The following is a 15349-nucleotide window of genomic DNA, read 5'->3' as shown; positions in this document are numbered from 1 at the left end:
ACCAAGGATGGCTGCAGCATTCCCCCAGCTCTCCCTCATGTGCTGCTGCACATCAGTACGTCAGCCCCAGGGGGATGCCTCAGCTGGCAGAGATCAGATTAGATTCCACAAGAGCAGAGATCAAATGCCTTATTAAGCAGAGATTAAATTTCAAGCTTATTGTATTGGTACAGATTCTCTTCTTTGCCTCATCCAAAAGATGAGTTCATGTATAAAACTGAAGGGTTCCCCATAGCCAGAGGTCTGCATGTCCACTTTCTGCTTTGTACGCAGCCACCAAGGACCATTCTGCATGCAAAGCCACCCCCTGTCACTCCAACACACCTTGTCACTCTGGAACACCAAGGCGCTCATTCTCTTCACTGACTCACGATGCAAAAGCTCTCACCCTGAAATTGCTCACCTCACGCTGGGAAAACAAATGTGAAGTGCTTCGCAGCACTATCCTACTTTATGGCACAGCCCTGCCCACTTCACATGGAAAGCATCCGTGCCATTAGGGACACAGCAGCCCCAGGTGTTCTGCTTTGCACCTCTGCACCCACCACCAGGAGTACGCTTCTCACTGCTGGCCCACAGCCTCTATACACACCAGTGGGAGGCATGTGCAAGCTGCGACTGTTTGAATAAGGCACTCTTGCTTTATTTTGTGTTCTTTCTTCAGGACAGTTTCCATGAATAAGCAGACAGCTGCCTGCTGTGTGCAGGGGAGGCACTGACCGTGGCTGCTGCTAAGTGGCTCATCCTGGCTACTGCAGGGAGACAGCACCGCAGCCCCTCACCTGCCTGAGAGAAGAAAGTTGTCTGCGTGGTTTTGTGGGGATCCACAGCTCATTTCTGCTGCTGTGTCCCAAGGGTGCAGTCCTCCGTTTGAGTCACTGCCGGGGAATGTGAAGCGTGCACCTTTCTCACCATTTATTCACTTGGGTTTCTGCTAGACAAGTCCACAGGAGCTGGGCTGTGCAAAAGGAATTGCTGGAAGAGTTTAGGTGGTGCAAAAGCAGGCAAAAAAAAGGGGAAGCGGAATGGAGGAGGTGGGCTAACAGGGGCATCCTAACCATGGGCTAATGAGGAGTAGCACAAGTAAAACGCTGTGGAGATAAACACTGACAGTAACAGCATCCCATTCCCATCAGGCAAACTGAATGAAATCCCAGGGAGCAGAAACCACGGGGCATGTTCAGAAAAATAATCTCATTAATAATGCTCCTGAATAGAATTGTCAGAGGTATTACACCGCGGCCTTGCATTTGCATTTTGCTGGAGAAACTCTCTAAGCCACAGAAACCTTTCAGCATTCCTGGCTGGGCCATCGCGCACTGCCCTGCACCCCACAGGCTGAGCAACCACGTCCTTAGCACAGTGCTGCTGGGACATGGGAAGACAAGGCTGGCTGTCTGCAGTGCTCTGTGGTTCAACTCTTCTAACCTTTGCTCAGTAGTAAGTCTCATTTTTGCCTTTCCACCCTGTGCTTTTACCATGGCTCCAATCTCCTTCCTATCGTTCCTTGATAACAACATAATAAAGGCAGTAAAGATCCTGATATGTTAGATTAGATAAGAGCAGCTTATGGGAGACTCTGACCACTTGTTGTTGGACCTATCTGTTTCTTGCTAGGGGTGTGTGTGTGTTTCTGTCAGGCCCATTGCTGCTGTAACCCTGCACCTCAGTGCCTGTGCTGGGAGCAGGACAGTCCCGGCAGGCAGCTGCTTGCTGCTGGGATGTGACCGGTTGTGCCAACGGGAGTTCCAACATAGAGGTGTGGGAGGCCCGGAAAGGGGAAGGGGAAAGAGGGATGAGGTGCTGAGATGAAGTCTGGTGGGAGAAGGGAGGCACTTTCAGACACATGAATGTTTTATAATAGGGCTTACAAAGTAGATCAGGCCGTTTGGTGCCTATTTCACTGCTGCTGTGGACTGGGTTAAATTGGATAGGTACTTTTTGCTTCTTTGAAAAAGGAATCCTCTCTGAAATAATCGTTATTAGAATCACAGAATCATAGAATTAGCAAGGTTGGAAAAGACCTACAGTCCAGCCATCCACCTACCACCAATAACGCCACTAAACCATGTCTCTCAACACAACATCTAAATGTTTCTTGAACACCTCCACTGACGGTGACTCAACCACCTCCCTGGGCAGCCCATTCCAGCACCTGACCACTCGTTCAGAAAAGTAGTGTTTCCTAACGTCCAGCCTAAATCTCCCCTGGTGCAACTTGAGGCCATTCCCCCTCGTCCTGTCACTAGTTACAAGGGAGAGGAGGCTGACCCCCAGCTCACTACAACCTCCCTTCAGGTAGTTATAGAGAGCGATGAGGTCACCCCTGAGCCTCCTCTTCTCCAGACTGAACAATCCCAGCTCCCTCAGCCACTCCTCATAAGGCCTGTGCTCCAGACCCCTCACCAGCTTCGTCGCCCTCCTCTGAACACGCTCCAGGGCCTCAATGTCTTTCTTGCAGTGAGGGGCCCAAAACTGGACACAGTATTTGAGATGCAGCCTCACCAGTGCTGAGTACAGAGTGCTCTGAATGGATTTGCTTTCCCCTTCCCAGAGTAACTGTGAATCTTCCTTCGCTAACATCTCATATTCTTGTCCAGAGAAACATTTGGGCACTGACAGTGAACCCTCACTCTCCTCGTGTGCCCTTCAGCTCTGGTTCTGCCCCCAGCTCACAGTACTATCTCTGACCTTACACCAAGACCACTGGTTCCCATGTGTGCTAGGAAGCCCAATAAGAACCAAGCATCAGTGGGCAACAGCCCAGGGATTAAACTTCTGCATTAGTACTGGATTTTCCATGGGGTCCTTCCTGTGCATGGATCGCCTCGAGTCCTGTACAGGTAAATTCTTTTCAACTAAATTAACGTCTTCATATTTTAAATATATTTAAAGATCAAAAAAAAACCAAAAAAAACAACTAAACAGAGCAGAAGCAAAAATGGTGACAGATCAGAAGAAGGCAATAATAAAAGAACCCAGCCTTTTCTGAAGGTGCAACACATAGATCATTGGAGGGGAAAGAGACAGGACTGTCTCCCACCAGCCCCATTTGGGATTTATCCTCAACCACACATACCAGCAAGGAAGGAAATGGACCTTTTACGTTTGTTCTCTGGTACTTCTAGCTTTTAAAGAAACAACAAGGCCTGTCTTTATACAACACAGTTAAAAATAGTGTTTTCGCTGTACAGCAAACCCAAATGTCGTGTTAGCACCACAGGCATCATTTCAGAAAGTAAATAGGTAACTGCTTCTTAGGCAAATAGGAGGAATGCTTTGACCTCTGGAACTGACTGATGACTCACTGATGCACTGATGTCATGTGGTTGGGTTTTTTGTGAGAAATGGCTCCCACCTATATTCTCAACTCAAGCAAAATCTCCCAGGGATAAATTTTCCAAAGTACTCCAAAGATTTTAGGCTGAGATCCAAAAACCCAATTAGGTGCTGCCCAGTTCCCATTGGTTTTGGTTCAATACAGGATGATTAGAAGCCTAGATGTTTTAAGTCCAAAAGACTTGGAGTCCCGTCTGCTTCCAGATTGATCCTATGCTGGATGCAGGATTGGAATCCAAGGGCATAACTCACCATCCAGTGCTCTCAGAGAAATGATACTAACTTTGTTTCTAAGACTTAAATGCTCTTCTTAACTGGAATTTTTCAAAATAATCTGCACACACACAACACAATTACATGAGGGACATGGTTTAGTGGGCATGGTGGTGATGGGTTGACAGTTGGACTAGATGATCTCAGTGGTCTTTTCCAACCTTAACGATTCTGTGATTACAGGGCAGTATCACTACAGAAAAGTATTTAGAGTTCAGAAATACTCACAGTCCAGAGCATGACTCAAAGTATAAGAGAAGACCAGGAGAGCCTCCCCATTTTCTGCCTTGCTCACAACATCACTACCTTTTTCAGTAGTTTTTAAAACGCAAAATAGTGCACGTACTTCTATTCTTAAAAGTTTGATATACTCTCAAGCACTTGTTGAATCAGGCCATTAAGGTCTTCTCCAATGCGAGGTCCCACCTCAGGCAAGCAACAACCAAATTGAAAAGCACGTAAGAGTGTGTTTAACCCTACATATATTCTTCAAGTATTTTCCTGAACTGAAGCCTGAGCATTCACAACAGCATGCCCAGGGTGTGAGCACCTACTGCCTGCAGGGACTGCCCAGAGAACCTATAGATGTGCTCTCAGTCACACAAGTTTTTCCTCTCAGCTTCTTGTGACTATGATGCAAGACATTCAAGCCCATGGTCATTAGAATTCCAGCTCAAGCAAAGAGAGAAAGGCATCCAGAGAGGCAGTAGGAAGGAAGATGAGGAGAACACGTGGAAACCACGTGTCCAGCACCAACCTGGTAACCTGGCTCTCTGGTCCTTTATTCCAAGCTAGAAAAAAAAACACCTTAGGAAGCAGTGTCAGGAGCATGAAAGGAGACAAAGGATGGGGATTACCCAGGTGAGAGGAGGAGGAGGAGTGGCTAACAGGGCTGGGAAGCGGGGGCAGAAGAGGACTTTGCCAGGGAAAGGGGATGTATGTGACTTTTGTGACCAAAAGAAGCGGCGTGACACTGTGCTGAAGAGTGCTCCTGACTTGTGTCGAAGAGGCTGTGCTTTGAGAGACCTGAGCACACTCAGTACGTCCTGAGGGAGGGCTCTGAGAACCACATAAAGGGCCTTTTCAGCGAGCAGCCTCTTGACATGCCGGGCATCCAAAGCAGTTGCCCTTCACGAGCTTGACAGAATGAGCAGACATCCAACACAACAGGGAGGGGTTCCCGACCTCAGCAGCCATCCCAGCTCTGTCAGGGCCCCTCATGTGCATTGTGTGGGGTACAAATGTGTGCCAAAGGCCTTACACACAGCTGGTATATATAGCAAGTTGCAGAAGTACCTACTGTTTACTCAGCAGACTGGATTAATTTCTGCAGAGCTATTCTGGTCCACCTGTAAATACATGGAGTAAAAGGCCTTAGGAAAAGTAGTTACTGTGTATTGGCAAGTGGCACTTTTAAAAACCTGAATATCTCAGGTTATGAATGCCGGGGTTTTGTTTTGTTTTTTAAGTACCCAAAATGACAGCATTCAGTTATGCAACTCCTGGATGCCAATTTTCTTTTTTTTCAAGCTGTTTTTTCCCACCCCCCCAGGTCCCCTGGGGCTACATAAGCCTGTGCTAAACTTTGAGTACAAACCACTGCTGGGAATTGCCCCGGTCCTGGCGCCCTGGCTCGGATGAATAGAGAGGTCTGTATGGCGACTGGCCAGGGCCATAAGCACAGACAGCACTGCGGTGCTGCCAGCCCCAATCACACGGCAGCCCCACAGTCTTCAGCCCAGGTGTGAGCTTCTGTGTGACCCTAAAGGCATCCTATGAGTTCCAACACCCAGCGTCCTCTGTGTCCTGGAGCTCAGCACGAGCACAGGGAACAGCTCGTGCCCCCAGGTAGCCTTGGAGGACATAGCCAAAGGGTGGCTCAGAATAACTCAGCCATTATCTCTGCTCTGTATAGTCACAACTTCAACAGAAATCAAGAGGATTTTGTGGCAAAAGGAAAAAAACAGGGAGGCGGGGGGTGGGGATAGAATGTGTTTGCAGCTGCTGACCATCTGATTTCAGCTCAATCAACAAGACCGAGTTCCAGCTCCCAAGAAAGAGAGCTTTTGATGACATATTTACATAGCCTGAACTACAGTGGTCCAAGAGGCATTGCTATAATTATAAGGATTATATTTAATACTGCACTTGGAAGCGAAGGCCTGAAATGCTGTGACTCTCTCTCTCCTTACAAGCTGGCCAAAATCTGTCCTAGGAACCATGATGGCAATGCACAAAGTTGGTAGGAAAGAAGAAATGTAGGAGCCCTGATCATTATGAAAGCGGATTGTGCAGCTGGCAGCTCCGGTCTGTGGGAGCTGAGCAGCAAGGAGGAAAAATAAGTGTGAATGGAAGGGCAAGTGGATCTGCAGGAAATGTGGAAAGTAGATCTAAAAAGTGCTGAATTAACTGTGCTAAGGAAACAAGCTGATCGATAACTAATATGCTTCTTACTCTTGAACTCAGCTTTATTTTGGTAGTACACAGTGGGCTTTGGCCAGGCTGCAGTTTATCTGCGGCCAAACTCTGGCAGTGCTTCTAGACTTGCTTAACTCTACACATCTTGATTTCAGTGTCATTACCTATGTGTGCACAACTAGCCATGTGTATAACTATTTCTAGGAACTAGGCCACAGAGGTAAGCAGCCCAGTGCTGAAGACCAAGTGGATCCAGTTTAGAAGGACGTAGAATCACAAGCTATTAGAGAAACAGAGTGAATGCATTTCTTTGGAAAACAGAATAATTGACTGCAAAATGGCCTAATCTACAGAAATCATAGAATCATAGAATCCTTAGAATTGGAAGGGATCTCTCAGGGCCATCTCATCCAACTCCCCTGCAACGAACAGGGACATCACAGCTAGATCAGGTTGTCCAGGGCCTGATCCAGCCTCGTCTTGAAAGTCTCCAGGGACAGGGCATCAACCACATCACTAGGTAACCCGTTCCAGTGTGTCACCACCCTCACTAGCGAGCTTGACCCTGTGCTAGGCTGATGTTCCACACTGTCACATCCACAGTATTTCCCATGGATGGTTTCAGAAGAGGCCAATCAGATGAGAAAAGCTTTAGAAAACCCAGATTTTGATATACCACAGCAGCAAGGAAAAGGAAACAGGAAGAAAAGGGAGTAAGGGATGGGGAAGGCCAAGAGAAAAGTAGGGATCGGGAAGGGATTGTACAGGGACAGGCAAGGGAAGAGATGGAGAAGGGTTGGTGAAGGAAAGGGATAGGGAAGGGGAGAGGAGGGGAGGAATAAAGAAAGGAAAAGAAGGGAAGAGAAAGGAGAGGAAAGGAGAGATGAGAGGGGAGAAGGGAGGAGAGGAGAAGAAAAAGGAAAAGTGAAAGAGAAAGGAAAAGGAAAGGGAAAAGGAAAGGAAAAATGTCAGTGTCTGGAGATGGTTTCTAAAGCAACAGAATCGTGAAGGTATGGTCTGATTTTCCAAAGTGAAAAACATAAACTGAACAGCCCATGCAGCATTTTTGCCAACTGTCACTAGGGTGGCATTTCTAAAATCTGGTGGAATGACTCATCCCAAAACAACAACTGTTGCCAGCAAGGTCTTTCCTCCAGGTCTAGTTATTTGAATGAGAGAACTGTAAAGAACAAAATAAACAGAAAAGTCAAAGGCAACTCCTTGTCTGGGAGCTTAGCTCTGAAGCTTCCTGTGAAGCCGTCCACTCTCCAAGGTGCCTCCCCAGCCTACCCAACAGGAACCCAGGCGACCCTCTGGGCCAAAGAAGGCATTTGCCCTGTTAGAATGAACCCTTTGATTAATAGAACAAATTTGTCATTTGGCACCTAGTCATCTCCTTTCACACCAAACACACATACAGCATGCATCCTCCTGTGCCCCTCTGCCCTTCACATTAGGGATTTTGTAGGATGGAGGAAACACTGCCCAGCAGACCGGTAGCATTGTTCTGGAAGGGCTCGAGACAGACACCCTCAAATCCAGCAGGAACAGAATTAACCACAGCAGCACCAGCACTGCTGAGCACCCTCCTTCCATAGTACAAAATACAACCAATTCAAAGATGCTTGCCGAAGCAGGGTTGTTTTGCTGAATAATTTATGTCCCTGAGACCTGTGAAAATGAGCAGCATACACTTCAGCACTGAGATCGCTATTCAGTGGAGACGGTGCACACTGTGTTCAGTAAGCTCATTGCTTAAACACTGTTGCCATGACTATAAGAAAGTGATTATACTATTGTTTACAAGAGACTCTCAATAAGTCATTACCACGGTAGCCAGATTTTTGCCTCGAGTCAAAATTTTTTAAGGGGAAAAAAATCTTACAGGTATAATTAACTTTGTGATCAAGATAATTTCATTAAGAGCCTTTGAAAACTGAATACATAGTAAGGTGAGGAATGAAAATAAGTAAGAATTACAAGTGACTCTGGACTGTTGACTCTCTGGTTTTCTGACTGCTTCATTAGTTCATCGGTAAATTCCACGGAGAAGGAAAGTCCTGCTAACTAAATAACTGCCGTAACTCATTTTCAAGAAAGAAACAATTTACAGGGTAAGAACCAACGTAGGAGTTAAATGTGATGAGTAACTGTGTAAAAACAAACCATTTTGTACACAGTGTAAGGGGAAAAAGACTTAAAAAGACCAAGTAAGGATAAATGTTTAGGATTATGAAATATGGCATTTCAGTGTCCTGGATCAATACCTACAGTGCACCGCTCTGAATCCCCTGGTGTGCATGTCCAGTGCATGAACTCTTTATCTCAATAGCGTGTGGATGATCAATAGTTTCCAAAACTAAGTTACTCCGAAGCCGTCGGAAAGTCTTCCTCACATTTCCTATGGACAGTAAGAGGCCGCCGAACACAAAGCAAAGAGATGATTAATAGAGTGCTGGACTAGGAGTCAGGAAATCTGGGCTCTGTTCCCAGCTCTGCCACTGACCTGGTGTTTGACCTTGGGCAAGACACTTGACCTTTCCGTGCTTCTGTTCCTGCGTCCACTCTTTGTCTATCTTGTCTCCCGAGGCCCCGAGGTATGCGGGGAAGGGCACGGTTCTCGCGGGATGTTTGTGTAAAACACCTACTCTGGGGAGGTGTCTGCAGAGCTCTGTAATGAAGCCAGGGTGCCACAGCCATGACTGTTGCACAATTGCATGCTCTGTTTCAAAGCACAGTAACCAAAATGAAACTTCTTGGTTTCATCTGCTAGTCCAAGAACTCACCAGCACTTTCAGACACCTTCAGGCTCAGGCAGCAGGTAAACGGCTTTGCAAGATCTGCTTTCTCACGGTGTCACAAGTACTTTCATGCCAATTTCTAATTGGTGCCAATTTCTAATTGTTACCAATTTCTCTGCACTTTGATTCAGCTGTCCTTAGAAGTGCATCATGACAACCCAGTGACACAGCCGAAAATAGCTACAGGAGCCATTTCTAAAGGAAAGGAACTCCTTCAGGGAAACGGCAGCACTTGTACGTGAAGCCATGGGCATAATGTATTTGCAAATTAAATACATACATATATAATTCTTCAGTAAGTGTTCAAGTTATTTGGTTAAGAAATATCTCTGAGTCTGCCTCCCACCTGAGCCACAGATGCAAGCTTTCCTCCATCACTACAGTATCATCCACTTATCCAGTGGAGGTAACACACGCAGGACCAAGCAGCTCCCACCTGCTGCTGCTGGGGTGCAGATGCAGCCTCACCAGAGAGCAGATGACTCCAGTGTAGGCTGTCAGCTCCAGTCCCACTCTGCTCCCAGTCTGCTGCAGAATCAAGTACATGCAGTGCTTGGACACAGCTGACTTAATTGGGAGATTAATTGGAGTACAAACTAATGCAGAATTAAGAGCAAGTAAAGCAAAAATAAGTTAAAATATGAAGCATATATTTATGATTATGAAAAAAAAAAAACCACCCTTCTCTTTCCTAAAGAGAAGGGGCAGCAAAATAAGAGGCACTGCCACGTCTTGCACTTTCATTGTGAATCTTGTATAAAAACCCAGCTCTGGAAGTCACGTCATTATGTAAAAGACTCATTTGGGTTTACTTTTCCAGTCCTTATACCTGTGGGACAAAGGCTGAAAAGGTGATCCGAGTGCACCTCGAAGGCTCAAAACACAGAAGTCAAATAAGAAGAATCCATCAGCTCATAGACATGGCCTGCAGTTTTGCCAAAGAAAACGTTCAGATATCCTGTCTTAAGCTCCATCCATAATGAATGTGACTTCTAAGCCATAAAACTCACCATCAGATTTCAATGCACTTTACGAAGGTGATACATAGTATTTTTCATAGAGGAAGCTGAGGTTTATGGAAGTGAAATAACTGGAGTAATCTGTCAGAAAGATCTTAGAGCAGAAAGTGAGTTTACAGAGAGCACACCTAAGAACTGTTCCTTGAGAGCTGTAGGTATTTTGTGTTAGGTGTCAGAGTTGGCACTTCAGTACAATTACAGACTGATTACCCGCATCTAAGAACACTCTGGAAGAACTTGACAAGGTACAACAAATTCACAAGCTGGCTCTCAAGTGGCTACGGGAAGCTTTTCATGAGAAATCTGAGGAGTAAGTAGTTTGTGCTTTCATTTAAAGCAAAACAAAACAAAACTGAACAGAAAATAACCATCTCTTAATACCGTTAAGTGGAACAAGTTGGCCTCTGCAGATACCTGGTAGAAAGGACCTCTGCCAGCAGTTAAGAAGAGAAGCATGTTATGGTCTTTCCTAGCCTGCTAACTGACTAACCTACTTGCTGGGGATTTTTTGGTCACCGCAGGCTAACTGAAGACCACATTCACCTTCTGCAGGCAGCGTTCATTGCCATGGGAGGAGCAATAACAGTGAGATAAGTCAAAGTTTCAGCAAAGCAGCTTCTCTGACTCAGACGTACCTTTCTAAGGTTCAGATTTCCCACAGAGCAGCTAACATTTTTGCTGGAGTCACATTTCTCAGTATAGAAGAAACAGAAGCTGTTTTACTAAGTCATGGCGGTGCTACGCACAAGGGACTCACTACAGAAACTGCAGGACGGAGGAAACTTTCATTAAATGCATTTAGAGGTTAAAAAGCTTCAGAGTAAACCATTTGACTGAAGAATTAGGGCTGAAAAGGCTCCTAAACTAGCAGACACTTAACAAGTTCACTTGCTGAACTTTTCATTAAACAATAACCTTTATGCTGCCTCTGGGGAGCTGCCTTCATTTTGGTTCAGAGAACATTCTCATAGCCAAGGGGAACTTGGATCTTAAGCAGCGCTCAGGTCCATCCTAACCAAAAGGGCTCCCAGCAGGCAAAAAGGCCCACGACAGCAATTCAAAGTTTTCTACCCACAAAGGCAATGTGACTCATTTTATCTGACTCAGCCACAGAAATTGTCTTTCTCCAAACCCGGCTTTGCTCCCGCAGAAGCACGAGGAGCAGACAGCCCTCCACCTCGCAAACAGAACATTTCGTCACCTTGGCACCAAACTCTGTTTCTCCAAAGATCCCATCCCAGCTTTGCAGAATGGTCTGTGCTTCAGTCCACTCTTGCTCACTGCACCATAACATCACTTCACCCCATAGCCGGCTGCCTCACTCTGTTTGCTTTCAAACAGCTTCCAAAAGTTACATACATCCAGAACCTGAAAATGCGGCTGCTCTGCAGGGTACCCTGGCAGCCCACTGGCAAGAAGGCATGCAGTTTGGGAGGAGCTCAGGAAGCATAAATTGGGGCCACAAATACCAGCATGCAAACCCTTCCTTTTAAAGTACTTGAGGATCTTTGATGCCAGCACGCGATACTCCAAACCTTAAAAATACAGTGTGGATCATTAAAAAAAAAGATTAGGAAACAATGTTAGGGCTTCTGTGCTCATTTGAAGCATCTCCACATAAAATAACAACCTCAATCAAAGTTTTACAAGCCAAGCCTGGCTCTCGGAACCAGATGGATATCCCTGACTTCCACTCATGTCCTTGGGGAACCAAGAGAAACCCATGACTCTTCCAGATTTGTACTGCTGTTTTTGAGAACGCAGGGGGGCAGGAGGAACTAACCCACTTCCCTCTTCCTTGGCTACACCAACCCTATGGGACAGTTTTCCCTTTTCTTTTTCACCTGGGGAGCAGGCTGCATTCACAGAATACAATAACAATCCTTATTGTGATAAATTCAGTGCAACTACGAAAGGAGCAGAAGGAGAACGAGCCACCTGGGACTGGTGACAAACACCTCTAAACACGCTCAGAGGAAGACATCAGCCACAGGAGCGATGGCTGCAATGCAACAACCTAACCAGAATAATACACCAGTGCCTGGGAAACAGAGCTCCTGGCCCACACAGAGCAAAAGGAACGGTGTCAGAAAATTGAAGGAACAGAAGGGCCACTGGGGACTTGCAACCACGGTGCAAGAACTTTGGTATTACCCGTTCAACACTTTAGCCACTGAGGAATGCCCTCCAGAGCTAACAGTTTATACAGAGCGTAAATAATATAAACAGCTAAGTGCTGGAGGGCGTACATATATACATGCAGATGTATGTATAAAAGAATGACAGAATATTTTATCTGTTTCACTCTGCACCATGAGAAGTAACACTACCAGATAAATAAACAAACGTCAGTTCTTGGGAAATGCGGGGAGGCAGAAAGCACAAAAGCTTTCCCTGCCGTGTCCAGGAGAATAAATTTCTCCTCCACATGCACCCACACCCATCAGTCCAGCTCAGAAATCTGGTCTCCGCTCCCCAGTCAGAAAATGCTGCTGCCAAAGATGCTTTCTCAAAAAGCAAAGTAATGCTGCCAGATTGAGCCCAAACCCTGCCCTACTCAAAACTCTCTCTTCTGCTGGTTTTAAACTGTCTGCTGGGAACAGACAATTATCAAATAATAGCATCAACAACATCAGATTATCACTTCAAGCTCTTTGATATGTTCAAGTGAACTCTGTTTCAAACGTTATCGAGTGTCAAATGTTTACTCTGGAGCCCAACTATGTAAACGACCCATCCCGTGCCACCAAACGTGGCAGGTGCACTTGTAACGAGAGCAGAGAGATCTGTAAAGTGAGGGGCACAGCCCAGCTATTTTCAGTGGAGGAAGCGTGGGGACAATCTTGGGTTTTGCAAAACAAAGAGCGCCCTGATAGCCAGAACTCCCGAGAGCTATGACCGCCTTCACGCTTATCTACACTGAGTTTTTTTAACCTGGTGGAGCTGCAGCAAGGCAGGTGGAGCTCTACAGTCCCCCCGTGGAGTCAGGGATGTGTCAAACCCCACATCCTCAGCGTGAGACTCACACACACTCCCGCCTTGTGCCTCCTCGTGCCAGAGCTGCACCTCCCACAGCTGAGGCTCAGAACCGCGCCACGTTCCAGGACCCCACGCGCCTCCAATCTGCCATCTGCTCTCAGCAAAAGGCCTGAAATGATAGGAATAACCGTCGGTGCAAATAAGGCTTCCACCGGATTTCCCCTTCAGAAACATCCCACAGAGCATGGATCCTGCAGCCTCATAGATGTCTCTTCCCCATTTATTTATGGGCTCACTCTGCCTCATCCTTCCTGTTGCAAATGCCCTTATGATACCTGGTAGAGCACATTCCTCCTCTGGCTACAGGCGGAACAAAAGCAAGACCCCATTATTTCTGGCCCATCGCTACCCTCTGACTATTTGAGAAGAGGAACACAATGCTGGGCTACCTGGTGGATGCCCCTCAGCCACCTGAATTCATCCTACTCGGGCGAATTTAACATTTGTTCTAAGGAGTGCTCGGAACACGTGCCTTCGCTACACAGAGACGTGACTTAGAGCCAAAGCCTTTCCCTGCTCCTCGCTGAGGCAGCCCTACAAAGCAGCTGTGAAGAATGGCTGTGTGGAGCAGAGTGGGATGCTCAGTGACACCATCGCCACGGTGCAGCTCCACGAGCCAGCCGTTCTGCAGTGCCGAAACGTGGCTCAGCGCCCCATCGTCACGCTGGGTGAAGTCACACACCTTGTCATCAGGATTACTGAATGTGGGCATGCACAATGAGGGACGCTTGAGCAGAGCCTTCCCTCATCAGATACATGCAGAACAGCACAAGGGCCGTGCTGGCATCATCTGGCAAAAAGTAGGGTAACGAGCCCTGTAAGAAACAGGGGCAGCCCCTCTGGTTGCTGAAAAGACGAAAACCCTTAGGTATTTTCTTTGGGGTTGTTTCACTTAGCAGTTTCAAGCAGCTGCCTCCAGCTCTTTCGTAATAATAGTAACAGCTAGTAAAAAAAAAACAAAAACAAAAAGAACAACATGCAGGCCTGTTGCCTGACTTCGGAAAGCGGAGTTTTCTGGGACGCACATTGTTATGCAAAAGCCTTGTTGTTGTGGTTTGTTTTCTTCTGTAAGACAAGTGCAAAGCATTTCGTTAATACGCACTGGAAAAATAAGATAACGGCCTTCTTGATTGTGACAAGGAACGCAGCAAGATGCAATCTGAACACTGAAGTCAGGTGGAAGCAGCCCAGCTCCCCTTGGACACAATGTTATCGCGTTGGTGCTGACATCACTGCCCCACTCAATGCTACGCGCTGCGGCAAAAGGGGCGAAAGTAATCACAGAGGTCCTGGGTTAGGATACGTCAGGCACTCAGAAGGACAGGCTTATGTGCGGAAGGGAGGAAGCAGACTATTTCGGGCCGCTCACGCAGCAGCCGTGGGCCTATCAGGGCTCTGAGCGCTTCATGCGTGCCCAGGATGGGCTGAGATACAGCGCAGCTCGTCCTACAGCAACGAGATGGGGCTCTGCCTCCGGGACACATCCAGAGCAATTTCCAGTTGAAAAAGGTCAGTGTGTTTTCTGCAACGTGGAAAACCCTTGTAACTCAGTGGCCGCCACACACCCTCGCCGGGCACCGCCACGTGCTCTGCTTCATGGGCATCTGCCCACCTCAGAGGTAATGAGGTTAAAGGACACAAACAGATGCTCAGCCCGTCTAATCTGAGGCATAAATATTGACGGAGCCAACACGGATGCAGCAGACAAGCTGCACAGAGCTGCCCTGGCCGCCTCACGCTGCCCGACGCCTTGGGACGGAGCCGGGGCGCCGCTCCGAGCGCAGACCACGCTTTCACGACTCTTTCCGTGCCGTGGAGCTGCTGGGGGTGCCTCCGCCACCACACGCGGAGCTGCAGCCCCCAAAATCCCAACTCGAGGAACTCGGGACTCCAGGCCCAGACCCCTCACCCCTCGCCCAGCCGCCGCGCGGCACGCCGGGCCCGGCCCCGCCTTCGCGCCTCGCCCGAGGGCCGGCGGGGGCTCGGGGTCTGGGGGTCCGCCGAGAGCCGCCTCCCGCCGGTAGTGGGCGCTGTGACTCACCGCCAGCAGGGCCGAGGCGCGCTGCTCCCCCGCCGGCTGCTCCCCGTTGATGCCGCCGTTGCTGAGGAGGTGCTGGTGGTAGTCCGGGGGCGCGGCGGCGGCGGTCGGGGCGGCCGCGCCGCCTCCTCCTCCCGCCGCTCCTGCGGCCGCCTTGGGGTGCTTGGCGGCCTTGCGGGCGCCCTGCCCCTGCTGCACGAGGTGGAGGAGCTGCAAGGTGCTCTCCCGCTCGCGGTCGGAGCTCTCGGCGCGGCCCCGCTCGTAGCGTCCCTCGCAGCTGAGGTGGTGCTGGCGGCAGACGGCGATGCGGGCCCGCAGCCGCTCCACGATGGCGCTGTGCACGCGGGGCGCCGCCGGGCCCCCCCCCAGCAGCCCGGCCGCCAGCCCCGCGGCCTGGGGGGGAGCCGTGTCGCCCATGGCTC

At 48.4% G+C, this 15349-nt stretch overlaps 1 protein-coding gene across 2 annotated transcripts in view; it reads right to left on the bottom strand.

The window, feature by feature from the left end:
• MAML2 (mastermind like transcriptional coactivator 2) overlaps window positions 1–15344 on the bottom strand; it is a 205604-nt gene extending 190260 nt beyond the window's left edge. For both annotated transcript variants that reach the window (XR_002433660.1, XM_021381510.1), the window contains exon 1: window positions 14931–15344. Coding sequence is in view for 1 of the 2 variants with exons in the window: in XM_021381510.1 (XP_021237185.1) it covers window positions 14931–15344 (414 nt within the window). In the remaining variant the exon portion in view is untranslated. The remainder of the gene's footprint in view (window positions 1–14930) is intronic.

This window comes from Numida meleagris, chromosome 1 (assembly GCF_002078875.1).
Source record: "Numida meleagris isolate 19003 breed g44 Domestic line chromosome 1, NumMel1.0, whole genome shotgun sequence".
Lineage (NCBI taxonomy): Eukaryota > Metazoa > Chordata > Aves > Galliformes > Numididae > Numida > Numida meleagris.
The sequence above is the reverse complement of the archived record's forward strand: the minus strand, read 5'-3'. Positions and strand labels throughout refer to the sequence as shown.